Below are 27,770 nucleotides of genomic sequence, written 5' to 3' on the forward strand. Positions count from 1 at the left end.
AGGATATAACTGGGCTTATATGCTAGTTAAGTGTGACCTCAAATGTATCTAATGATTACAATTATGGTGTGGTCTGGGTAAAAACAGACTGCAGATTTTGTCACATGATCAAGCAACAGGCCCTGGATAAGTGATGAATGTTGACTTAGTTTTTAATCCCACCACAGAGCCTTCAGGGAAGCCTATGATAAAACAGACCACCACCACTACCGGAACCACTGTGCTATCAGATAATGCCTCTAATGAAATTCACAAGCCCCTCTTACTGACTTTAATTTTAGCTCCTCCAACAGGTCCTCGTAAGGCAATATCTGCAGCTCCATTCCTGCAGAATGTTGTAAAATCATTCATATCAAATCATTTTTATCAAAAAAAGTTGAGAGGCATCTTTAAGGTAACACTGATAACATGAATGTTATCAAATATTAATGAAGATCTTCAGCATCACTTACTGTGATTGTACGAGATTTGGAAGCTACTGTTGGTGAAGTCATGCATGGTCTTGGTTTTGGCAGTGGCATCACTTTTAGGGGAACTGAGCACACTGATAGTACATTTAGATGTTATCCCCAAAAGAGTAAACTATGGTTGAATTCCTCCCTTGCTTTTGGAACAATCCTCTTTCTGTAGAGAAGTAAGCAAGCTTGGAAAAGGGTTAGAAATACTGGGGGGTCTGCTGTGCATCTGCCTCATAATCCTGGGAGTGAGACACAATCAAAGTGCTACGAAGTTCATGCTACAAAGAGTATCAAGATAGCTTCTGACACCTGTTTAACTACACTACTGATGCTCTTGGTTCTTGTGAGTGTTGTTGTTAGATTCCTGTTGTTCTCACCTGTAAAAAAGAATTACTCAAAACCTTCAGCAATAATCCATCTCCTTTCTATTCTCACTATTCTTCTGTGAGGTTGGGTCCAGTAAGGGGGGGAAATACCTTGTCTAATGAAGGGAGCTTTGACTCTTGAAAGCTCACAACCTGGAAATGATGCTACTGAACCTGAATCTTGCTCTTGTCCTCGAATGACTACCCTAGGGTAGTCAATAGACTACCCTAAGGAAGGGGTATCACAAAAGATACAAAGGTGGAAGGCGCAGGATAATAAGATATACAGTGTTATTTTTGCACAAATTACTCTTAGCCAGTGAAATCTTAGCCAGTGAAAATAATCAAGGAGAGGGGGCTCACCTTGTTCTTGGCTGGGACATATCCTTGGTGTGTCCCCAGTCCTTGATTTCAGAAGATAATTTTAAATGATTATTCATTGCTTTTATTTCACCTTCTCAGTCATTGCGAAGCAAAGTGATCAGACAGTCCCAGGCATTCTTGAGTGGAACTTCTGTCCCTCCCCCTTGCCTTCCCGGGCTCTAACCTAAATAGACAGAATTAACTTCTCATTGTGGCTCCTGATGGCCATTGTCCTGACACCCCCTCCACACACACACACACACTTCATCCTCTTTGTTTCCCTGCTAGAGTTCAATGAACTGTTTGCATGGAGGCCAATGTTCTGTTGATTCCTGTCATTTGCCTGAGTTACAAGAGAAATCAGTGAGATGCTTTCCATTTGGTTGGAAAGTTTTATTGGCCACTGTATGCAGTAGACTTTAAAACAACTGGGGCTGTTGTTGGTAAACAGGAGAGAGTATAACATGGGTGGCTCTGGATAGAGTAAATAAAGTAATGAAGACAACTTTCAGCTAGGCATGTAATCACATAGTAGAAAGAACCAGGCAGGGAAGATCCCCTGAACAGAGAACTGTGTATGTGAAGTGGGGAGGGGGGTGAGAGTGGATAATGGTTCTCTTTGGTGCTTTTTAAGACTAACTAAGGAGGTCCATCACAAGTGGGAGGCACCTCTTGAGTAATTTGAGCACTGCATGTGGACCTAACTATAAGTGTTAAAACCAGCACTTTAAATTGTGTTTAGCAACTGTTTTGGAGCCAGCATAGCTATTCTAGCATAGGCATGATGTGCTGCTGTAGGCTTTTCACTTAATACTAGTTGCTGCATTTGTAACTACAAAGGCAGCCCCATATACCATTTACTCTGAGGCATACATCTTAGAGGTAAGGTAATTGTGGTCGAGGAGCAACTGTGGCTGACATACCAGCCTAAATTGGTAAAGCAGTCCTGGCCATGTCTTCCAGTTCAGATTCCAGAAGCAACACATGGTCTTGGAGTACTCCCAGTCTTGCATGTTTGATCCTTTAGGGGAGAGTAATCCACTCAGAACTGGAACGTTGCCATTTTCCCACATTAGTAAATTCATACAATCATCATTGCATCTGGATTAAGTTGGTTTGTTTAACCTAATTCAGTCAATCATTGACCAAACAATGGTTGAATGATTTCACTGCCTCACCTACTGAGCTGGGTATTTTCATTCTAAATCTCTGCGTAACATCTGCTAATGTCTTCATGTAGCTGTTGAAACTATTGCAATGACAATGAGATGGATCTTTGTGGATCATCACAGTATGTCTCAGGGTGTAGAGCAGTAGTTGTCCAGTACTACCTTCTGACAAGTGGTAGCGGAACCACTGAACACAATGACTTTAAATCAGCTTGGTGATCTAGGAGGATGCCATCGTCATAAAAGCTTCTGATAGGTACAGAAACACTGAGAGGCATATTCTTCTTGTCTATCTTCTAGTGTAGGTCATGCTTAAGCCTTGCTATGGAGATTTCCGTTCCAAATTGGGGTTAAAATTCAGACTACTTAAAGGAGCATTTTGCACATATATTCTCACTAGTCATCTATTTTCAAGTGAAAACTAATAGCTAACTCAAATGATATGTGTCCGGAATGCTTAGAATCTAATCTGAATCCACCAGAGAATGGATTCAGGCCCTGTTGGAATGGATGGGAGATAGGCCTAGACAGAAGTTTCCCTTTCAGGATTAATTACATGCCCATTCTCTCCATGCTCTCCATACCCATCCATCTTTACATTTGAAGATATTCTGAACAGTGAGCTTAATCCATAGAATTGGGGAAACCTTTCATGTACTAGTCTTATGTGTGGGTAGCTTGTACTGATTCATTACTTCATTTATATCCTGTCTTTCTCCCAAAGGGGCTCAAAGCAGTTTACATGGTTTTCCCTTCCACCATCGTATCCTCACAACAACCTGTGAAGTAGGATAGGATGAGTGTGTTTGACTGGCGCTAGGTCACCCAGCAAGCTTCCATGGCAGAGTGGGGATTTGAAACTGGGTCTCCCAGATGCTAGTCCAACACTCTAGCCACTATACCACATGTTCTGACGAGGTAACTCACTTGCATTTCTTAAGTGGGCACATTAATTAATGTCATTTTGCATTTACTGGAGTAACAGTAACCTTACTAAAACCAATAAAAAGGCACGAAAGTTACATCGCTGGCTTTTTTATGCGCAGAAGTTTGGAAAATAAAAGACTGTATAGAACTTGGTTAGAAGCTATCTCCCACATGAAATTGTTTTGCACTGAATCAGACCATTGTCCAACAGTCAGTATTGTCTACCCAGACTGGCAACAGCTCTCCAGGGTCTCAGGTAGAGAGCTTTCACATCACCCACTGACAGATTCTTTAGCTGGAGCTGCTAGAAATTGAAACTAGGACCCTGCATACCAAGCAGATGCTCTGCCACTGAGCCATTGCCCCTCCCCAGTATAATGAAGGTATCAAAATACTTTGTTTATATTTCATTCAATACTCAATATAATGAAAGTATCAAAAGATACCTGAGTAATGCATAAGATTAAGATTTCTACCATTTGTAGCCACTAAAGACACACAATTGCTGCAGCTATCTGCCAAGATAGCATTATTATGCACTATTACATGTTACCTTTGGACAGCTAATTGCTTGGATTCAAAAATCAGTTCTGTGCTATTGAAAATGTCCCATGGTAATCACAACGCAGTGATTAAGTAGTTCTTGATCTAAGCCTCTCCATTACTATTAGTACTCATCTGTTCTAGCTGTGGGATAACCTGTAAAAAAATAAAGCATCTTATTGTTCTGGTCCATTTGTACACAAAATAAAATATTTTCTATTTCTCATGTTGTCTATTTTCTGTTGCTTTTGTTGGGAGAGGTGGGAGGGGGTAGAAAGGAGGAGGAGAACTCTGCTGCATCTGAAAGCCAATGTTGTCATATTCCTGAATAGCCATATGCAGTATAGTGTGTGAGGATGGTGGGAAAACTGTTTCCAGATTAGAAATGTCAGTTCAGGACTGCCAAGGAATTTGCAGCAAAGAGTCATATATCTCAAATCAAGTGGTACTGTGACCCTCTCACTTGATTTCCTTTCCTCGGGGCATGCCAAACTGCACAGAGAAGCATAATAGAGATGGTGAAGTGATTTTAGGAAGTTCACAGAGTGACCTGATCTTCTGTTTGCTCTACCTGTAGACTCTGTCCTCAGACAAATTGCAAGATGTCTATATTGTATAATGCAAATCACTTGATCTTCCCTGTCCACTTTTTTTCCTAACTCCAAGAGCTCTAAGCCCAGTATAGGATGAGATGGGAGAATTTGAAAAGGAGCCTTATTACAAACTCTTGTATCCTTCCTTGCACTCTTGCTGTATGCATTTAATTTGAATAATCCTACTGTAGTCAAATTCAGTGAAAACCTTTCTTCTTTTAATTCCTCCATTGTATGAAAGCTAGGAAAGTATCTTAAGCTGGGCACTTGAGAGAAGCATCAAACTTCTCAAATAAACAAGTAGGTACATAGGAGGTAACTTGTAAAATCAAGGCTTGGGTCTTTCTGGTTAGTTTTCTGATTTAAAAAAATGAAGGTTTGAACCTGAAGTGATGACTTTTCTTGCTTCTTCTAGTATGTGGAACAGTGTCAGTTGGAGAAGAAGAAGAAGAAGGTGAAACAGGCTGGATTGAAGGAGCTGCAATTCTCCTGTCTGTTGTTTGTGTGGTGTTAGTCACAGCTTTCAATGACTGGAGCAAAGAGAAACAATTCAGGGGGTTACAGAGCCGCATTGAACAAGAACAGAAGTTTACTGTCATCAGGGGTGGCCAAGTTATCCAGATACCTATAGCAGACATAGTTGTGGGCGATATTGCACAAGTAAAATATGGTAAGTATATTCATTTATTTTTCTGGCATCTCTACTGATGTATGGAGTGGATTCTGAATACAGCTATTGGCTTCTATTTTTAGGTGACCTTTTACCAGCAGATGGTGTACTTATCCAGGGAAATGACCTCAAAATTGATGAAAGCTCACTGACTGGAGAATCTGATCATGTTAAGAAAATGTTGGATCGAGATCCTATGTTGCTCTCAGGTGCGTGATCAAATGATAGCTAAGATCTCAGTATGAGGTATTTGGAAACTGGACAGAGTTTCCTACTTCTAAAACTAGGTTATGTGAAACACTGTCTTCCTTGGTGACAGTATGCTAAGGTCTAGTGATCTAATGTATTATGCATTATGCCTTTAACCTCCTTAGAACCACAAAGATGGGTCTTGACAACAGGTAGGATTTCAGACGTACAAGCATCCTTAATGTAATTAGTTTAAGTAAGTGTGCATAGTTGCAATTTCTCTTTCTATGATCACATTTAATCATTAAGAAAACAATTTTATAGTTGAAACTGGTGATACTGCTACAATGCCCCTTTAAGCTTTACCCTTCTAGGCAATATCCATTTAAATGTACATTAAGCTGGTCATCAGTGAAGCCATTTTCAAAGATGAAATGATATCTTTGAAAAGGTTGCATCTTACCCGGCCTTGTGGCACCTACCTTTACAGACCATATGAAACTGGATGAATGGTATAAGAAACTAAAATAATAAATAAAAAACAAATGGTATGAGAACACCAACTTTATTAAATTCTCTTTGTAGTTTGTTTGAACCATGTGAAGTTGGGCTGTACAGGAGGCTTGTGGCTTATAATTTTTTAAAAATTAGATTGAATATATAATAATACACAACAGTATTTATACAGAGCTTTCATTCAACTGTTAAAAGCTCTTCATGCTTATTTTCTTGTATTCCTTACAAAAATCCTGTATAGTAGGTCCGTATTGCTGTTAGCCATATTACACGTGGAGCTAAGGTCTTAGCCCACTTTGGAAGTTTGTGGCAGAGACTGAATTCAAGCAGGACATTCCTGGTTTTAGTCTACTTTATGAACTGGACTTCTCTAGTATATTTTTGGACACATTTCCAAAATCAGCCCTTAAAGTGGCTAGAAATATACGTTAAATAAAACAGTAGTCAGCAGTAAAATATGAGAGAAAATAAGAAAAATAAGCAAGATAAAGCAAGAACAACCTGAAGAATATTCAGATTTTGTTATTTTATATAGTATAAAATTAATAGCATACCCTTGATAGGAGCCCTGTGACAGCTATTCTAAAACTCAGCATGATCAAAGCACTGTATTAATCACTGAAAAATGTTCTTCTTAAGTATTAACTATATTCCTAACTCATTCATTTAACATTCATTTCCCCCCTTCCCCCCCAATTCTACCCTCCCCCTGCAGTCTCTGCTATCTCCACGCCTCTCTTTTAAACTTTCTAGTGGGTCCGGACCTCTGGGCCTGGACCTCCATCTGTCTTCCACCCACTAGTCTCTGTAGATCATCTGCAACTTTACCTTTTTTTCTGCACCACTATAGTTTTCTGAGTCCTATCGGTTATTTTCTTTTTCTTTCTCCTTCCTATTCCTCTGCAACCCGTCTCTCAACTTTTGTTCTGTTTCCTCCATTTTCTTTTGCCTTCTCTTTTGTGCTGAATTTGGTAACAGCACCTGAGGTTTTCTCACAGTAATTCTTGCGTATTGGGAGATTTCAGAGAAGAATGGCCATGACACATGGTTAGCTGGCTGCAGTAAACTTATTAAAATGTAAGTCAGTTGTCTGCCTCAGCATCTAGAAAGAGAAGTAAGGGAACATACCAGTGCAGGCTTTATCTCAGCCCTGCTTCAGATTGATTTGAAAGGACATCTGTTCCCACAAATACATGAGAAAGGGCAACAAACCGTGATTATTTAGAAATTCATCAAGGGGCTACAATCATACTGTGAATCGTGTGCAAACATGAGCAAAGTGCTCTGTTGCCTTTCCACATACCTTTCTAATGAACGGTATCCCAGTGACCTTGGCTTTTAAATACTTTTTTTATTACGTGCTTCAGTCTTTATTCCTGATTATACAATTTAGACTGCCTCTCACACATCTTTACTTTCCACCTCAGTCTCCCCTTCCTTTAGGAGTCTTTCCATGTTAGGGGAACATCCACACTATACCTCCAGCCAGTCATGTATCCATATCTGTTTTCTTTGCAATTTTGTTCTGGGGCCCTATAGTTTTGTCATAAATCAATAAAACAGAGTGCAGTGGTCTGCATATGTATTGGGAGCAAGTTCAACACCTCCTACTGCTTTGAACTCTCTCTCTTGTCTCTCACTCACTCACTCTCTCTCTCTTTCTCACATACACACTCTCTCTCTCTCACTCTTTAACACTAGTCATAACTATCCATGTACCTCCTCCTGTTGTGTAACTCTGTCACTCACGTGCTGACAGCTCTTTGTGTCCTAATTCTGGAAAGGTTGAGTATAATTGAGGGATCAACGTAACTTTGGAACCATAGCTTTTGATATGATTAATTTGTGGGATACGGGGGAAGATGCTTTATGAGGAATATGAAACAGCTCTTTAAATCTTCCTCCCCCTCCCCCCCAACCCTTAGGAAATTGATATGAAAAGTGTTTAAGGAGAAGTGAAAGTCCACATGTGCAGTTTCATCATTGTGGTACCTATGCAATTCCATATGGGCGTACTGCACATGCACTGGCCTAGTGCAGAGAGGTTTTTGAAGCTCAGCAACATAAGATGGCACTCCTTTTCCCTCCCCCATGATGCATTTCTGCCTTTTTGTGTGATTAAAAGGGGGGAGGTCTTCTCTCAGTTCTCTTTCTGCCACTGCTGAGAGGTTTCTCAAAGCCCCTACTGTGAACAAATTTCTCCTTTTGGTATTTGTGAACAAGGCCTCAGTGTTTGGTCTTTATTTGACTATTTTATCAGAAAAATTGACTTCAACAATATATTATAAAACAAACAATAAAATAATGGCTCAAAAAGCGTTTTTGATGACCACACTCTGTGTCTACTTTGGGTGACGGACACAATGTTCATCAACGGTCTTCCTGTGCAGTCCCATATGGGACTGCGCACGCGCAGACCTGCCGATTTCAGAGATTTCCACAGCTCAAGATCACTAGGGGGCACTCTCACTTCTCAGCACGCATAAGCGGCTGTCTTTCCTGCTGAAAACGGCTCCTAAGAGGCGGAGCACCCCCGGCATACCCTCAGTTCCTCTTTCGCCGTTTATAGTAGAGGTTCCCAGCTCTTCTGATTGTCATGATGTCGAAAACAGCTCTCTTTAAGCATTGTGTATCCTGCAATAGAAAAATGACAAGGTCGGGTGGCCATTCCAGTTGTTTGTACTGTTTGGGGGAAACCCACAACACTCAAACCTGTAAACACTGCCGCACCTTTACTTCCAAGGCCAGGGCAGAACGGGCGGGTCAACTGCAAGCCTTCCTCTAGAAGCGCGCTATGGCGGCCACAGTCTTACCAGCTACGGCACCATCAACTGCCTCGTCCGGTTCCGCTAATCGACCTGGCCCTGAGTCCACTGGCTTGAAAACACCATGCTCCCGACCTTCACTGAGTCATTCGGAACCTAGACCACCGGAGTCAGCCGCCACCTCAGTTTGAAGCTCGTCGGAACTGGCTATCCACTTGGAACAGAGACCTTCGGTTCCAAAGACTCCTAGAAGACGGCTACCTTTGACGTCGACTGCGGTCTCTGCGTCCCCTCGGAGGACTCCCAACTCGAAGACTCCTCAGAGTCGAACACTTTTGGTGCCGGCTGCTACTCCACCGGCTTCACATCAGGAGGATTCCTCCTCAGTTCCGAAGCCCTTGGTTCTGATTCCGGCTCCAAGATCAACAGGATCCAGCCTGGAAAAGAAGAAAAAGAAGCGGAAGCATTCGTCTAAGCAAGACAAGGCTGTCTTAGAGAGTATACCTTCGGCCTCCCCTTCAACTCGACCAGAGGATGTCGGTTCCGAACCTCTGGAGAAGAAAAATAGGGGCTCAGGAGACCATTCCTCATCATGCAGTACTCCGCATTCCAAGGCGATTCAGGATGAGGATGTGATTGTGGTGGAAAAGCCCCACACACCATCGGGGTGACCTAGATCATCCTTTCATGACTCTTGGTCACCTAAGTCATCTAGGGAGTGGAGGGGTCGCTTCAGTCATGGACACAGCCTCTGCTCTTATAGAAGTTGTTTGAGGGATGATTGTTTGCTTGATGAACCCATTCCCTTCTACCGTCACAGGAAGGGTTCTTCTTACTCAGACCGTCCTTACAGGAGAGAGTCCAGGTCTCAATCTCTACGGGCTTATTCTTACGCAGATTCGAGAAGGACCCCGCTACTGTCCGATACAGACTTGGCGAGAGGCACCAAATATACTCGGGCTAGTGACTCCCCGTTATCTGTCTTCTGACAGAGAGATTGGTCCCACGGAGGAAGCATCTCCTACTGATGACATCTGGGCATATAATGAGCTGCTCCAACGTATGACTAAGGCCTTGGAAATAGATGTGACATCTGTGGAGCCGAAATTCACAGATAAGATCTTGTAACACATATATTCGGGTTCTACCCCCACGGTTGCTTTTCCAGTGATTGATGGCTTTATAGAGTTGTGGTAGGGCTTAAACTTAAAGCTTGCATCCACCCTAGCTACCAACAGAAAGGTGGAAAACCTGTATCGAACAAAAGATGACCTCTGCCCTTTCCTCTCGGCTCACCCTCCTCCATCGTCATTAGGACAAAGGAGATGCAGGCTAAGCCTAAGCAAGGCTCGCTTTTGGTTCCCTCTGATAAAGAGAGCAGGAAGATAGATGCGATGGGGTACATGTTTTATACCTTGGCTGTGTTCAGGGTGAAGGTGGCAAATTACGCTGCAACGATGGCCGCTTATCAACTCCTGCTATGAAACCAAGTGGCGACCTTCATGTCTAAGCTGCCAGAGGATCAGAAGATTTTCCTCAGGGTCATCCAGGAAGAAGTGGTCCGCCTATCCCACCCCCAGATTAATGCTAGCAGAAGTACGGCAGACACCTCTGCTAGGTCCTAACTCCTACATCGCTATGCTTGGTTGAGGACGACGGCGCTCCCTGCAGATACCAAGACTAAGGTGAAGGACTTCCCCTTTGAAGGGAACTCATTATTTTCCGAAAAAACGGATGAGTACCTATCTAAAAAATGGAAGGATCGCCTTACGGCTCGCTCTTATGGAATCCTTCCTCAACATCAGCAGCAAGCCTCTTCCAGATCCTATTACCGATCTTTTCAAAGATCCCGTCAGCAGCGCTACCAACCATACCATGGGTATATTTACCAGGCCCAGAGGTCTTATCAAAACCCACAGTCCTTGTTCTCCAAATGGAGGCAGAATCAAAAGAATAAGCCAGGCGCACATCAGCAGCATGCCAAAGAGCAGCCCCAGGCACATAAACAGTTCTGACAGTTACAGGGCCCTGACCCGCTGTTTAGGTTGAGTGCGTTCTGGGCTGAATGGTATACAATTACACCTGATGTTTGGGTTAAAAAATAGTTGAGTTTGGTTATAAAATTGAGTTTTTGCAGTTACCTTATTTACGACTCCTTGTGTTTACTTCTGAGACTCCTCAATTGGGAGTACTATCAGAGCTCTCAGCGCTTCTAGATAAAGGCGCTATTGAGGAAGTTACGGACCACTCCTCATGGTTGAGGTTCTACTCGAACTTGTTTATGGTAGAAAGGAAGGATGGGGGCCTTAGACCTATTCTAGACCTCCAAAAGCTGAAAAAATTCATTAGAATATGTAAATTTAAGATGATTGCCGTGCAACTAATCTTAACCTTGTTGCCTTCAAATTCCTGGTTTGCGGTTTTAGATTTAAAAGATGCATACTTTCATATTTCGATATTCCTGGAGCATTAAAAATTTCTCTGTTTTTCCTATGGCCCCCGTGTCTTCCAATACAGGGTACTACCTTTCAGATTGGCTACCTCACCGAGGGTTTTTACTAAATGTATGGTGGTAATAGTGGCCCATCTGAGAGTCCAGGGGTGCTGTATTTTTCCCTATCTAGACGATTGGCTGGTCGTTGGCTGTTCAGCAGAAGATGTCTCTAGACAGGTTTCCATTACTTTGACACTTTGCTTACGTTTGGGGTTATTTGTCAACCAAAAGAAATCTAAACTTACCTCTGCCAGATCTATTCAATTTATAGGAACGATTCTGGATGGCATCCAGGATGCAGGATTCTTACCCTCAGAAAGAGCCCTGAAGATCAAGTCTCTCATTAAGAGACTGAATAGATGCTGTTTTCAGTCTTCTCGATTCCTGCAAACTCTGTTGGGCTGCATGGCCTCTACCACTGCGGTAGTACCACTGGCTAGGTTACATGTGCGCCCACTGCAACTTCGGTTTAGTTCTGTTTTTTCCCTGGAGAGGGATTCCCAACGTAGGACGTTTAATGTCCCTAGAGGAGTCATTAGCTCCCTGGATTGGTGGTTGGCTGACTCGAACCTCTTCAGGGGTGTTGACTTTGGCTGTAAGCAGTCTCAAATGTCGGTCACTACAGACGCCTCTCCTTTAGGTTGGGGAGCCCATTGTGAGGGATCTTACGCCCATAGTGTTTGGGATGATTCAGAAAGTAGAGAGCATATTAACTTACTGGAATTAAGGGCTGTGTTATATGCATTGATACCCTTTTCAGATACCGTGAAGAACAAGCCCGTCCAGATCCTTACAGACAATACAACTACTATGTTTTATATAAACAAACGGGGGCACGGCATCTGTGACTCTGTGCACTGAGGCAGTAAGAATCTGGATGTGGGCCATAGACCTTTCAGTATGGCTGCAGGCTATTCATATCCCTGGTGTAGAAAATTCAGTAGCGGATCATCTGAGCAGACTACAAGTGGTCCCTTCAAGACACGTACTTATGCCCTGTCTTCTCTGAATGGGGTTTTCCAAACATAGATCTCTTTGCTTCGGAAGAGAATAGCAAGGCTCATGACTTTTGCTCCGGAGGAGGCTTAGGCCGAAAGTCTCTTGGCGATGCTTTTCAACTCAGGTGGTTAGGACACCTTTTTTATGCATTCTTCCCCCCATTTCCACTTCTAGCCAGGCTCCTTAGCAAAATTCAGAGGGACGGGACATCAGTCATCTTGATAGCCCCGTTTTGGCTGCGTCAACCATGGTTTCACACCCTCCTGCGGCTGCAGTCTCATATGTACAGCCTCCCAACAGCCTCCCTTCTGTCCTGGAGGGGGGGTTCTCCACCATGAGATAGAGAAACTCAAACTGACGGCCTGGCTGATCAGACAGGACACACTTTCTCTTCAGAAGTGACTCGTACTACAAAATGTGAGATGACTGTCTACCCGCCAATACTATGCGTTTAAGTGGGATAAGTTTTTGTCTTGGTGCCGGGATAAGGAGTCAGACCCCTTCCTCTCCCCCCTGCCTGAAATTCTTGATTTTCTTTGGGAACTCAAGCAAAAGGGGTTGGCTAACTCTTCAAATAAAATGTATTTAGCTGCCATTAGCGCTTTTCACCCTCCAATAGACCGCAAAACGTTTTTTTCTCATTGCACAGCTAAATTATTTTTGAAAGGTCTAAATAATTTGTTTCCCCCAATTAGGGCCTTTGTCCCTCAATGGTCCTCACCTTTGGTTTCGACTCGGTTAATGTCTAAAACGCTTGAGCCCTTGGCCATGTGTCCACTGCATTTTCTTTCTATGAAGGTAACCTTCCTTGTGGCCGTCACTTCAGCTAGGAGAGTGGGGAAATTAGCTGCGTTATCCTTTGAACTCCCTTACTTAATACTGAAAAAGCAGTTCTTAGAACTAAAGCCGAGTTTTTGCCTAAAGTACTGTCTAGTTTTTACCTTTCCCAGGAGATATCCTTACCAGTTTTTTCCCGCACACAGAGTTTGGAAGCAGAAAAAGCCCTTCACTCACTAGATGTATGTAGGGCGATTCTCTTTTATTTGGATCGTGTAAAACCCTTTAGGGTAGATTCCAATCAGTTTCTGTGTTTTAGGGGGCAGAAGAAAGGTAGGAGAGCAACTGATCAAACCTTAGCTCGATGGGTCATACAGATGATACTAAGGTAAAGGTAAAGGTAGTCCCCTGTGCAAGCACCGAGTCATTACTGACCCATGGGGGGACGTTGCATCACGACGTTTTCTTGGCAGACTTTTTACGGGGTGGTTTGCCATTGCCTTCCCCAGTCATCTACACTTTACCCCCAGGAAACTGGGTACTCATTTTACCGACCTTGGAAAGATGGAAGGCTCAGTCAACCTTGAGCCGGCTACCTGAACCTGGCCAGGATCAAACTCAGGTCGTGTGTTATAAAACTGCTAACTTACCTTGCCCTCTGGAGGTTCCTGCCCACTCTACTAGGTCCCAGAAGTTGTCAGCAGCTCTCCTGAAAGGTGTCCCCCTCCAAGACATCTGCAAAGCAGCGACATGGGCCTCAGACGATACCTTTGTCAGGCACTATGTGATGGACATCCTAGACAGAAAGGAGACAGCGGTGGGCACAGCAGTCCTACAATCAATCTTTCTGTGACGAGTCTACAGTACCTCCACCCAGGTATTAAGCTTTGTAATCTCCCATATGGGACTGCACAGGAAGACCGTCAATGAAAAGCAGTGTTTCACTTACTTGTGTTACTTGTGTTGTTCATCTAGGTCTTCCATGCAGGCACACATGCCCTCCCTCCTTTCCCTCTTAGGAGCCATTTTCGGTGGGAAAGACAGCCGTGCATGCACGCTGAGAGGCGAGAGCGCCCTCTAGTGATCTTGAGCTATGGAAATCTCCAAAATCAGCAGGCCTGCACGTGCACAGTCCCATGTGTGCCTGCACAGAAGACCTAGATGAACAACAGTTACAAGTAAGTGAAACACTGTTTTTTCCAAGTGTTGTGTTTGTAAAGAGTTCACTCCCAAGGCAAAATGTGATACTGCTTTCCATTTAAAGGCAGCTTTGTGATAGGAAAGCCCTCTTGCTTCAGTCCTAGAAAGTCACCCAAGCACAGCACCTCTCCCACTTCTGGAGAGGAAAGTAGTCATTGATTCCACAATTCCAAGACTGATTCCGGAGCTATAGTGCTGATGAAGACCTGTCTTTCCATTTCAGCAATACCCAAGACAAGTGCTTTAGAGCTACCACCAAAAAGGCTCAACATAAACATATTAAAAGGCTGTTTGCAAGACTTCTAATCTGACTTTGATGCCTTCGTGGCCTCAGGACTCTGTTCCAGACTGATCCTTTTTCCATCTTGTCAGAGATCATCCCAGTTCCAAGAACACCATCACCATTCTCCAATTTCAGTGTGTTACATTTCAAAAAATGAGCTTATCTATCATGAGCCACCATTTCTCCCTCTGAGTCGGAGAATATCTTGGTGGGTGATTCCCACCCTCTAGTCAGGGAAGCAGGAACATAGTCTTTCCACTTCCTGCCTCCTTGGTGGGAATCACCCATCTCCTTAGTTCTCTTCCTGCCTTGACAGGGAGAGCAGTTTAGAATAGACGCTGTCTCACCTATTCATTTTTTCTGTCCTTTTCAATTTCTAATTCTAGATTCATATTCTTGTGCCTTTCAATTCCTTCTAATTCCTTCTCTTATATAATCAATTTCATGTATCTGCACAAAGAAACTTCAGGAAAAGACTTCTTCAGTCAGGAGTTCCTATCGGTCACAGCAGCCATTTCCCAGCCGCTCTAAAATGGAAAACTGTGAAGGCAGTGATGGCTTCCTCTCCAAAGGAGAGTTAGAAGCCCCCTCCCCCCCAATGTTCCCGGTAACATCACCAGTACAATCGACAGAGATTGCTCAGAGACCATAACGACTGCCATTCACAGCGCAAAAAGATCAGAGGCTCAAAAGCATGCCAAAAAGAGGCACTGTTCTTCCTAATCCAGGGAAACTGCAGCAGCCATTTCTGGCCCCATTGATTTGGGCATTCTTGCCAACTGATCGGGAGGTGGCTGCAGAGTGGTTGCTCACATCCATAAGTCAATCAATGGGCATAAGACCCAGCAAGAGCCAATCAAGTTATTTTGCAGGTCTGCAAATGGCAACGGCTCCAGGACCCAACACTGGTGGCATTGTCTAACCATGAGTAATGCATTGCGATTGGGAACTGTGATATTATCACTGGATTTCCCAGTCTTCTGCAAGGAAAACAATACTGTACTCTGGTAACTATGCTCGACATAGGGAAGAATTGTTTGATCGTCGTCGTCCTTCTGTGCAGCCCCACATTGGGACTGCGCAGGCGCAGGCCAGCCGCGGAGAAGATTCTTTTAGCTTCTAGAAATGTGACGGGGACGTTCGGGCCCACCGCGCATGCGCGCCGGTGTTCCCGCCAATTTTGAAGTACAAGTACCCGAACGTCCCCGGCATTCCCTCAGTTCCTTTTTCGCCGCCGTTCGAAAAGGTTCTTCAGCTGTCGCTTGTGTCTTCCGACTTTCTTCTACCTGTGAGTTGCCGTTTCCTTCTGACTGGGAAACGCCTCCACTATGTCCCATTCCGCTTTATTTAAAAAATGCCAACAGTGTGGCACTAAAATGACCCACTCTGACGGTCATGACCTCTGCCTCATCTGTTTGGGCGAGGGGCACGTCGTGGAGCGCTGTAAGTTTTGCATGGCCTTCACTCCGAAAGCGCGGAACGACCGCAAGGCCAGGCTCCGGGCCTTTCTTTGGGACGCCAACCTTCTACCGCCCAAAGCCTCGGGGTCGTCCGGGAGCAAGCCCAGCTCTGTCGCCCCCTCGCCGGCTCCTCATCACCCGTCGGAACCGCTCGTCTCGGCTCCGACGGAGGCGTCCGCTCCGGACGGTTCGATCGCCTCCGGTTCCGTGAGTGCTCCGTCCAGTCGAAAGGCGAAGAAACGTGCTTCTTCGAAGCCTTCTTCGAAACCTGTGGCCACCGAGGCTTCTTCGGAGCCCCCGCCGAAGAAGGCAAAGGCCAAGTCAAAGGCCAAGCGCCGTGCTCTGTCGCCGGCCCCGGCCTCGTTGGCTGGTTCCTCTCCTGGACCGGCCCCTCCTCCTGAGGACGTCCGGAGTCTCCTCCATACCCCGTCGCCTCCTCACACACCTCCTCCGGTGATTCCCGACGACTGTGAGTCGATCCGTGGATTTTCGGACGCGTTCCAGGAGTTTGAGCGCTCTCTGCCGTGTGCTCCGGTTCCGGCGGAGGTCTCCGTTCCGTCGCAGCCAGTCTTCTCGGTTCCAGCGCCGTTTCACCGGTCCGTTCCGTTGCCTGCTGCTCTGCCTCCTTGGCAGCCTGTCCCGGGCCTAGGGAACGTGGCCTCCTGGCAGGATTTCGTGGCTTGGATTCAGCAGTCCGCTCCCTTTCTGCCTGGTCCTTCGGTGCCCCTGGCCACGGTTCCGGCGCCCTCCACTCTGCCTCCAGCTCCGCCTGCCACTCAGCCGCGTCGCCATCTTTCGGCACCCCAGCCTTCTACCTCGGTTCCGGCTGACCGCCCATCGGTTCCGACGCAGACCCCGGCAGCTTTCTCCGACTCCGAGGATGATGAGGGCTTGGCGTCTCCGTCTGAGTACTCGTCGGACGCGGCCTCAGACCCTTCCCCTGATGATGCTGTTGGGGAGCTCCGCTCATCGTCCCCTAATGACGATTACAGGGTGTTTGCAGAGCAGATGGTCCGAATGGCCGCAGCACTGGAGCTCGACGTCGCCTCCACGACCTCCAAACCCAAGAGTAAGCTGTTGGAGCCGTTGTATTCGGGCTCTCCTGCCTCGGTGGCGTTTCCTCCTGTCGAGGATCTCGTCGATAATGCCCTGGCACTCTGGCAGACCCCTGCTTCTGTACCGCCTACGGCCAAGAAGGTTGAGAAATATTATCGCCTCAAACAGGAAGATTGCCCTTACCTCTTTGCCCATCCGAAGCCCTCTTCCATCGTGGCCGAGGAGGGTCAGGCTCGGTTCCGACGGGGCTCCTCTTCGGCTCCATCGGATCGGGAGGGGAGAAAGCTGGATGGAATTGGTCGGAAGGTGTATTCTTCGGCTTCCCTGGGGTTCCGGATCGCCCATTTCCAAGTAATAATGGGCTCTTACAATCTTTTCTTGTGGAAGCGTCTGTCGTCCTACCTCTCTGACCTCCCCGACGATCGCCGTCACTTGGTCAAGGCTCTCCAGGCTGAGGCTTTCCGTTTGTCGAAGCAACAGATGACGGCTGGCAAGGACGCTGCCGACTCCGCGGCGCGTGCGATGGCATCCTCAGTGCTCCTGCGTCGGCACGCCTGGCTTCGATCTACTGCCCTGCCCCCCGAGAAGAAGGCCAAGGTCGAGGATTTTCCGTTTGAAGGTCCTCAGCTCTTCTCAGAGAAAACGGATGAGTCCCTTTCTCTTATGAAGAAGAACCAGCAGACGGCCAAGTCGCTCGGGGTTGCGCCTTCGGTTCCGCAGTCGGGTCCGAGATATCGGTACGGCAGGTTCCGGTCCTATCAGTCCCCCTACCAGCAGTTCCACCAGCGCCAAGGACGGTTCCCCTCCGGTCAATCCTATGGCCACCGTTCCTACTCTGGCCAGCAGCGCCACTCTTCGAGACGCTCCGGCCGGTCCAAGGGACGACAGCAGCCTCCTTCGCCCAAGCCCTCGACTTCAGCGCAGAAGCCCACGGTCTTCTGACTAGACCAGGACGCTTCCCAGTTGGTCTCCAAGGACGCTGTTGATGTCCTGTTCTTGGACAGGCTACGGCCTTTCTTGCCCCGTTGGCAACTCATTACTACGGATACCTGGGTCCTCTCTGTTGTGGCCCGTGGTTATAAGTTGTCGTTTACCACTGCACCCCCTCTCTCGCACCCACCCCGTTGTGCTTCTTGTTGTAATGTTGTGTTACAAAATAATGTTTTGGAGTTGGTTGCCAAAGGTGCTGTCCGGGTGGTCAATGTCTCTACTTCCCCTTGGGGGTTTTACTCAAGATACTTTCTTGTGGATAAGAAAGATGGGGGGTCTCGTCCCATTTTGGACCTTCGGGCCCTTAATACCTACTTGAAGGTGGAGAAGTTTAGGATGCTTACCCTGTCCCGGGTGTTGGAACTCTTAGAGTCAGGCGTCTGGATGGCCATTTTGGATCTCAAAGACGCCTACTTCCACATTTCCATCTTTGAGGGCCACAGGAAATACCTCCGTTTTACCTGTGGAGGCGCTGTCTATGAGTACACGGCCTTGCCCTTTGGCCTGGCCTCGGCGCCCAGGGTGTTCACTAAATGCATGGCCACCGTGGTGGCACATCTACGGTCTAGTGGCTGTTTTGTTTATCCCTATTTGGATGATTGGCTCCTGGTGGGTCCCTCCTCTGACTCCCTCCGGGCTTCTATCGCCCTCACCTTGTCCGTCCTAGACGGTCTGGGGCTAGTGGTCAATTTGGGGAAGTCGGTCCTGTCCCCTGGTACGAGCATTAGATTCATTGGGGTCCACTTTGACTCTCTGCTGGGCCGGGCTTATCTACCCCCGGACCGCTTGAGCAGGCTGTCCTCCCTGGCCCGCCACTTCGTGCATAACCGGTTCCAAACTGCCCTCCTGATTCAAACGTTGTTAGGTCTTATGGCCTCCTCCACAGGGGTGGTGTGTTTTGCACGCCTGCGCATGAGGCCTCTACAAAATTGGTTTGTTCGGGTTTTCAACCCCCTCACTATGAGTCAACACCGTGGGTTTTCCGTCCCGAGGGTGATACAGCGGACATTGGTGTGGTGGACTAACCCTGAGAATTTGTCCAAGGGTTGTCCTTTTGGTCCCTTCCTGCCGGAGGTCACCGTCTTCACGGACGCTTCCAATCTAGGCTGGGGAGGGCGTTGTGGACACCTGTCTGCTCAAGGTGTTTGGTCCTCCCTTGAAATGGGCATGCACATTAACCTGTTAGAGCTTAGAGCGATCCGTTACTCCCTTGCTTCTTTTGCAGATGTCATTCGGAACAGGAGGGTTCAGGTCCTGTCGGACAATACCACAGCCTGCTATTACCTCAACAAGCAGGGAGGAACGGTCTCGCTCAAGCTCTGCAAGGAGGCGACTACACTCTGGACTTGGGCCATTGCCAACAACGTCCTGCCCAGGGCCATTCATATTGCGGGGGAGAACAACACAGCAGCAGACACGCTGAGCAGGGTGTTTTTGCCCCAGCACGAGTGGTCCCTCAACACGGTTTATCTCCACAAGGTTTTTCGCACATGGGGCACGCCCTTGGTCGACCTCTTTGCCACAGCCCACAACAGACAAGCCCCGCTGTTTTGCTCCCGGGCCGGGATTGGCCATCGTTCACTGGGGGATGCCTTCCAGATACCCTGGTCTCCCGGGCTCTTTTATGCCTTCCCGCCCTTCCCGCTCCTTCACAAGGTCCTCTCCAGGATCAGGGCCTTCCGAACCCACTGTATCCTGATTGCCCCTCGGTGGCCTCGCCAGGATTGGTTTCCCCTTTTACTTTCCCTGTCGCAGGGGCGGTGTCTCCCGCTGCCGCACGCCCCAGACCTGCTACTCAGGGACGGAGTGTGGCATCACGATGTGGCAGTGCTAAATCTGACTGCCTGGCTCCTCTGCGCCCCAGACTAGGCCTCTCTACTAGGGTGCTTAATGTGATTCTGAATGCCCGAAAACCGTCTACCAGGTTGTCCTACCAGAGGAAGTGGTCACGTTTCTCTAGGTGGTTAGCCCCCAAAGGGGTTTCCCCTTTCACTTGCCCGCTGCCTGTCATTCTGGAGTACCTCCTGGACCTGTGCTCCCAGGGCCTGGCGTTCTCCAGTGTTAAGGTGCACATGGCTGCTATCTCTGCCTTCCATGAGCAGATTGATGGGAGGACTGTGTTTGCACATTGGCTGTCCAAACAGTTCCTGAAGGGCCTACTAAGGTCCTTTCCTCCTAGGGCCCATCCTATTCCTCAGTGGAGCCTGACCCTGGTGCTCTCCCGTCTGATGCTCTCCCCTTTTGAGCCCCTGTCTACCTGTCCCTTGCCTCTGCTCACACAGAAAGTGGCCTTTTTGGTTGCAGTCACTTCCTCCAGGCGGGTTGGGGAGTTGTCTGCTCTGAGGTGTGACCCCCCCTTCCTGCAATTTTTCCCCGGGACAGTCATGCTCCACACTAGTATGCAGTTCCTGCCCAAGGTGGTTTCAAAATTTCACCTGCGTCAAAAGGTGGTCCTTCCTTCCTTTTTTCCTACGCCCTCTTCCCCAGAGGAACGTACTCTACACACATTGGATGTGAAACGTGCTTTATTGTTTTATTTACATCGCACCAAGTGTTTCAGGAAGTCTCCTGCCTTGTTTTTATGTTACTCTGGCCCTCGCAAGGGCTCGCCAGCTTCTGCCCAGTCCATTTCTCGCTGGATTGTGTCTGCAATTAAACTTTGTTATCAGCAAGCTGGAGTTCGGTGCCCGTTGTCGATTACTGCTCATTCTACTCGAGCGCAAGCTGCCTCTGCTGCCTTCCTGCGAGGAGTGCCACTCCAAGACGTCTGCCAAGCTGCAACGTGGTCTACCGCTGACACTTTCATTAAACATTATTCCATAGACGTGAATGCACGCCGTGAATCCGCTGTTGGCACGGCTGTTCTGCACTCTCTGTTCTCATAGACACTCACACCCGCCCCCATTGGTGAGATGCTAGCTATTCTCCCAATGTGGGGCTGCACAGAAGGACGACGACGATAAACAGGGTTTCTCACCTGTAACTGTTGATCGTCGAGTCTCTTCTGTGCAGACACACATTCCCTCCCACCTGCCCCGCTGTGAGTGCTTGGTTTCTCCATTGTTTCTCAGGCGGCTCAGGTGAACTGAGGGAATGCCGGGGACGTTCGGGTACTTGTACTTCAAAATTGGCGGGAACACCGGCGCGCATGCGCGGTGGGCCCGAACGTCCCCGTCACATTTCTAGAAGCTAAAAGAATCTTCTCCGCGGCTGGCCTGCGCCTGCGCAGTCCCAATGTGTGTCTGCACAGAAGAGACTCGACGATCAACAGTTACAGGTGAGAAACCCTGTTTTTCCACATGGTCTGCCCTTGGGTTCTGAGTTGGATGGACCTATTTCTTTTTCTGACGGATTCTCGTAAAGATCCAAGGTTGTCATGGTATCGGATAGGAGAAACTGGTAGTCCTCTGATTTAAAGAATCTTAGGGATTGATCTGGGATTTCTATCATCCTCTTCCTTGTCTGGGATGTTGTATTTTATATTGTATATTGTATGTGTGTAAAGTGCTGTCAAATTGCAACTCACTTATGGCTAGGACTTTTGAGGCAAGTGGGAATCAGAGGAGGTTTGCCACTGGAACCTTAAGCAATTTATCTTGCCCTACTACACTTCAGCCCACGAATACTAGACTAACACATCCTGATCAGAACAGATGTGTTGGCCAAAACTTATCTCGACAAACAAGGAGGAATCAGATCTTCAGCATTACACAAGGAGGCAATGTAGATACTAGCATGGGCAGAGAAGCACTTGGCATCCATGAAGGCAGAACATATTAGGGAATTGATGAATATCCAGGCAGATTGGCTCAGCAGACCATTTAGGAGGGGGAATGGTCCCTGAAGGAAGATCTGTTTCAGGTCTTCTCCTGGTGGATCTATTCACGTCACCAATCAACAATCAAGTGAACAGATACTTCACCAAATACTACCATTCCAAGGGAAAAGTAACCAATGCCTTAACGTCCTAATGGTCAAGTGATCTTCTGTTTGCCTATTCCCCCGATCCTGGTTCTTCCAATCAAAGAACAGAAGGCAGACATTGTAGTAGTACTGTATTGGGCACAGCGTCCATGGTTTTTCCACCCTTCAGCAGCTGTCAACACATCCACTCCTAATCTTTCCAATATCTCCAGACATGCTTCAATAAGACCCAGTTAGTCATCAACATCAAGAGTGGCTACATTAACAGCCTGAATGGAACAATTTCTTATGACTAGGCTATTCCGGTGAGGTGACTGACACCTTACTAGCTTCTAGGAAATATTTTACTAACAGAATATACAAACATATCATGGAAGACCTTCTTCAGATAGAGCAGAAGAAAAGGTGTTGAGCCCTTGAAACCTAAGATCAAATCTATTTTTTTCTGCAAGATGGCCACATTAGCGGACTCGAGTCTTCTACACTAAGATGACAAGTTACAGTTCTGACAGTGTTACTACAATTCCAGGGACCGAACCTATACAGACACCCCCATATACGTCACTTTCTCAAGGGTGCTACTTCAAACATACAGGTTTCCAACATGGAAATTACTCACCATGCTATCAGCCCTCACCAGACATCCCTTCGATTCGTGGCTGAGGATGAAAACGCTGTTTTCTTATTGCAGTCACATCAGCAAGGAGGGTATCAAAACTAGGTGCGCTGTCTGTCAATTCTGAGTTGTGCATTTTCTATAAGGTCAAAGAAGTCGTGAGAACAGACCCAACCTTTAAACTGAAGGTAAATTCACCCTTCCATAGATCTCAGGAAATCTGTCTTCCATTGTTTTGCTCGAATCCCACTCATCCTAAGGAAAGGTTGCAGCATACATTAGATGTAAGACACGCATTAAAACTTATTAGGAAAACTGATTCCTTATTCATTCCTTCTCTTCCAAATAAAGGAATGAGGATCTCAAATATGACCATCAGCAGTACCCTTAAGACTTTAATTATCAAAGTTTACAAAGTTCAAATTCTCATAGTGCTCCTGATACCGGCTGGGTGAAGGGGGGCGGGCATTGCCACCTGCTCTGTGCCTGATCCCAACTGGATGAAGGTGGGGGTGGGCATTGCCCACCTGCTCCGCTTCTGATCCCAGCTGGGTGATGGCGGGGGCAGGCATTGCTACCTGCTTCACTCCTGATCCCAGCTGGGTGAAGGCGGGGTGGGTGGGCATTGCCACCTTCTCCACACCTGGTCCCAGCTGGGTGAAGGCGGGGGACGGCCATTGCCGCCTGCACCGCTCCTGATCATGACCTGGGCTTCCTGTTGTGGAGATGCTTCCCTGTGAACAAAAACATTTGATTCTCAAACTAAGAAATCACAGCAAATTCCTGTCAGTAAAGAACAGAGTATTGTCCATTTTCAACATCTTTCTTCCATTATGTCTGGGTTCTTTTGTGATTGTAGACTTCCTAATGCTCACTCCATGTAAAAATCAGACCATGTTTCCAGAAATATCTCTTCCAGTGCAGCAGTCTGCACCTGCAATATGCGGTCCATCTTACAACCAGTGCAAAGGAAAACTATCATAGTTGTCCTTAGTGAGATTTATTCCACGTCAGAATAGAATCCTAGCTATCTGCTTAACAATACTGTGCTGTCACCAGCTCCAGCCAGCTGTTGCCAGTCACAGGTTCATAGTCTTAATGGCCTCCACACAGCACTAGTTCCACATGCAACATTATGCATGCATGCATGCACCCAGCACAGAAAACTGTGGTTCCGCAGGGTATTTTGTTCCTCTTTGGCTTTATGCCACCTGGTGCTCTAAGCACAGGGCTGGTGTATCCTCTCTGATGCCACCATCCAGGTTGTCCACATAGCGGTTTCCAATAACTGGTTTAGGGACTTCCTCAGCTGCAGTATTTTGGCACCACACAAATGGGGGTTGAATTGAGGCTACCTCTTCCCAGTATTCCAGCAGGGGCATACTTATTATTAACCTGTTTGCTACCAACAGCATCAAAAGTGCAGGAACTTCAGTTCCCAAGCAGCCTGGGATCCACACTCTCGGGGGGGGGGGGTGTTCTCTCTAGGCTAAACAAAAAAAGCATCAACTCAGTCTCATGCTCCTTAGGATAAATTTTTGAGTACCTTCTACATCTAGTTCACAGAGTACTGTCCTGATAATCTGTTAGGGCCCACCTAGTGTCTATGGCGTGTTTTCATGCCTACATTAAAAGGAAAATCAATTTTTGCTCAAAGGGAGTCCAAATTGTTTTGTAGCACCTATTAAACTAATTGCCCCTCTTTTTCCAGTCCCAGAGTGCCGTCTGTCCCTTATTTTGACAAAACCGATAGCCAGCAATTACCTGCCCTTTTTGTCTATTCACCATAAAAGCCATATTCCTTATAGGAATGGCATCTTCCAGAAAAGTCAGTGAACATCAGTCCTTCAGCTGTGATCCTTCGTTCCTAAATTTTTTTGAAACCAGAGTGATTTTATGACCATCTCTGGAATTCCTGCCTGAAGTGATCTCCACATTCTATCGGAACCAGGGTAGCACCTTGCCAGTTCTTTTCCCTTAACCACAAGATAAGCTGTGCACTCTTTACACTCTGAACATGCACAGATTTTTGCTATTTTATCTTGCTAGAACGAAACCTTTCATAAAAGACACAAACCTGCTTGAGGTCTAGATCAGGTTACAGACTCTCATCCCAGTCCATCTCTAGATGGATCATCTCATGCATTTAAACTTGTGTGAGTTGACTGCCCTTTACAGCTCAGTATAAATTCCATTTGAGCAAAATTGGCTGTGCTGCAATTCATCATGGCCTTTCCATAAATGCAGTCCTCCTGCACATTTGGAAAGCATTACCCCAATGGAGGTTGACTCCATGAAAGATGCAGAAATTGAAAGAGCAGTGCTTCAGTCCTTATTCAACTAAGAGCTCACACCTGCATTCCAAGACTTAGTAAGTAAGCTTGCCCATCTCCCATGTGGGACTGCCCAGGTATCATGACAATGAATACATGTTTACAGTTGCATGTAATTGTTGTTCTTTGAGTGGTCACCTTTACAGTCACACATCCCTCTTGCTTGCCCCTCTAGCGGCTATATTGAATGACTCTACTTGTTTCCAGTGATGGCAGTGAGAAAATGAGGGAAGAGCACTCCTCTCCCTCCTTATCATGCTGGGGAAAGGTGGGAATGCAGAATGTGGGGGAGTGCCCATGTGTGTTTGAGCATCAAAAACTTCTCTGCAGTTCGCGTGCAGTACCTATGAGTAACTGCGCAGATGACCACTCAGTGAACAAGTTATAAGTAAGTGCACCCTGTTTTCCTGTTCATCTGTTTTCCACGTATGATTGTCCCTCCATGGCAGCTTCGCTCATCTGAATAGGATCTCTCGCAGCTGCCAGCCTGCACATGGCAAAATCAACAGCAGCCCATACACGGGCTTTCTCTGTGGTAGCCCCTACCCTATGGAGCAGCCTACCTGAGGAGGTCAAGAAAGCCCCTGTGCTCCTCGCTTTCCGCAAACAATGCCAAACCGAATTATGCAAAAAGGTTTTTTTTCTCGGATAGGAGGGTGGTACTGTAGAGAGGGGCTCTCAAATGTTTCACTAGTGGGTTGGGAACCAGAGACTTCACCATTATGTTGCTTCACATATTGTCTGTTGCTTTAAATATGTACTCCTATATACTACCTGGACTTCATGTTGTTTAATGTCAGTCCTAGAATTGATTATGTTCTGTTTCAGCAATTCTCCAACCCCATATTGGATCCTTGCTAATGCTATGTCATTGTAAACTTGTATTCATTTACCCTATGACATTGTTTATGGAAATGTTCTTGACACTGTATGGAAATACCTGCCATTGTCCTTGCTACTGATTTTATAATCTCACACTGTGTAATCTGCATTGAGTCTCAGTGAGAAAGGCAGACTATAAATGACATAAATAAAAATTAAAGTGCTTTTTGAACTGTGAGTTTAAAGCTTTGAGAATTCTTTTAAGAAGCACTCTTGGAAGGTAAAAGCACAGAGTATATTTATGAAAGTCAAACGTAGTTGCCAAGGCTTTCAGATATAGAACTGCTATCAATAGCCATCTTGATGAAAAGCTCACTTGGGTCCAGTTCATGTGATTATCTAATTCAGAAATAATACATGGATTACAGAAGGATTGTGTGTATAGGTTTGGATACCAAAGTCACACTGACCAGATTGAACATACATTCATACTAGCATTCAGCACTAGACAAGTTCTTGAAATCACCTCTAAAATCTGAATTTAGGCATAAATGCTGTTTCTTCAGTGCCTCAATACTGAGAACTTGATTGACCACAGAACACTAAATTCCATTAATGATAGACAGCTTCCACTCAACTGAACAGCATGAACCTCAATCTGTTCTCTCATTAAGCTTCAGTGTTTCCAGTGTGTGGTCTTGGTCTATAGCTAAACTTTGTAACTTTTGAAATTTATAAAGCTGGCATCAAGAACTAGATCTGGGAGGTTAATAATTGTGTTTTCTGGTAGCTCCTTCTGGGCAATAGATCACTCTATATGCATTGAAAAGAACTAGTTACCGAATATGTTAGCAGATTGCAAAAGAAGAAAGTTCTCAGACTTAGGCATTTGCTAATGCATTCTGGAAGTGCATACAGCACATCATCCACATGATTGTTAGTTAGGAACTGAAAATTGGGAGGTTGCAGGAATTTCACGTAGTTACCATTCCTTTAGACATTGAATGAATTAGATATCTTAAAATTCTTTGTATCTCTAACTTGCTGGTAATGTCATTAGACAGTCTATAAAAATGGTCACTTTTAATCACAAAACTTGCTTGTGCTTTTGCAATGACCTCATTTTAAGCTTGCAGAGAACCACCGTTCATAAAAACATACTTACATTTCAGGTACTCATGTAATGGAAGGTTCAGGAAGAATGGTGGTTACTGCTGTGGGTATAAACTCGCAAACTGGAATTATCTTTACCTTGCTTGGTGCTGGAAGTGATGATGAAGAAGAAAAGAAGGAAAAAGAGAAAAAGGAAAAGAAAAGTAAGTCTGATATTAAACCTTTGAAAAATAACTGAATTGTCTTTATATTGTCAGAGTGAAGATAGATTATCTCTTTCTGGCATGTTAATTATTCAAGTAAATGACGCTTTGGGGCAGCTTTCATAGGTATGTACATAATAATAATAGCATTCTATTCATATACTGCCCTTTAGGACAACTTAACATCCACTCAGAGCAGTTTACAAAGTATGCTTTTATTATCCCTACAACAAAACACCCTGTAAGGTGGGTGGGGCTGAGAGAGCTCCAGAGAGCCGTGACTAGCCCAAGTTCACCCAGCTGGCTTCAGGGGGAGGAGTGGGAAATCAAACCCAGTTCTCCAGATTAGAGACCTGCGCTCTTAACCACTACACCAAACTGGCTACAGAATTAATGCCACCATTTCCTTAGGGCAAAACAAGTCCAAAAAATCCATAATCTGTTTTTCTGAATGCTCTGGACCAGTGGAACTGACAGTTTTCTGTTCACGTTTGATGCAGTCTGTTTTCAATCAGTCCTCCTGTCCTTATGTTGACATTAAGTGAGGACTGACATGTTATGAAGAATTCCATGTAGGTCAGTGGAAGGTAAATGACAAATTCTGACTAGGATGTTTTTGTATCCATTAAGAAGGAGAATTCTTTAGATACATGACTTAAGATAAAACCATATTATTCAATGTTCATTCTGTAGTTGGTTCCCTTTTTGTGATCTGTCCCCCACTCCTCTTTGGAATTGGCCGTTCCCACCACCTTATTTTTTTTCATTAGAACTTGACAGGATGCACTTTTTAACCGATTAACAAGCGTCATCAACATAATTGTATTAAATACGCAGAGCTGTTTACAAAGTATGGCATTATTATCCCCACAACAAACACCCTGTGAGGTTGGTGGGGCTGAGAGAGCTAGGAGCTGTGACTGACCCAAGGTCACCCAGCTG

The 27,770-nt window shown here is 45.9% G+C and overlaps 1 protein-coding gene across 3 annotated transcripts in view; it reads left to right on the forward strand.

Moving 5' to 3' along the window:
• Window positions 1–27,770, forward strand: part of ATP2B1 (ATPase plasma membrane Ca2+ transporting 1) — a 92,555-nt gene that overhangs the window by 36,275 nt on the left and 28,510 nt on the right. For all 3 annotated transcript variants that reach the window (XM_054987724.1, XM_054987723.1, XM_054987725.1), the window contains exons 4-6: window positions 4,834–5,088; window positions 5,172–5,297; window positions 26,685–26,828. In XM_054987724.1, the coding sequence (XP_054843699.1) occupies window positions 4,834–5,088; window positions 5,172–5,297; window positions 26,685–26,828 (525 nt within the window). The remainder of the gene's footprint in view (window positions 1–4,833; window positions 5,089–5,171; window positions 5,298–26,684; window positions 26,829–27,770) is intronic.

This window comes from Eublepharis macularius, chromosome 9 (genome assembly GCF_028583425.1).
Source record: "Eublepharis macularius isolate TG4126 chromosome 9, MPM_Emac_v1.0, whole genome shotgun sequence".
NCBI classification, from domain to species: domain Eukaryota; kingdom Metazoa; phylum Chordata; class Lepidosauria; order Squamata; family Eublepharidae; genus Eublepharis; species Eublepharis macularius.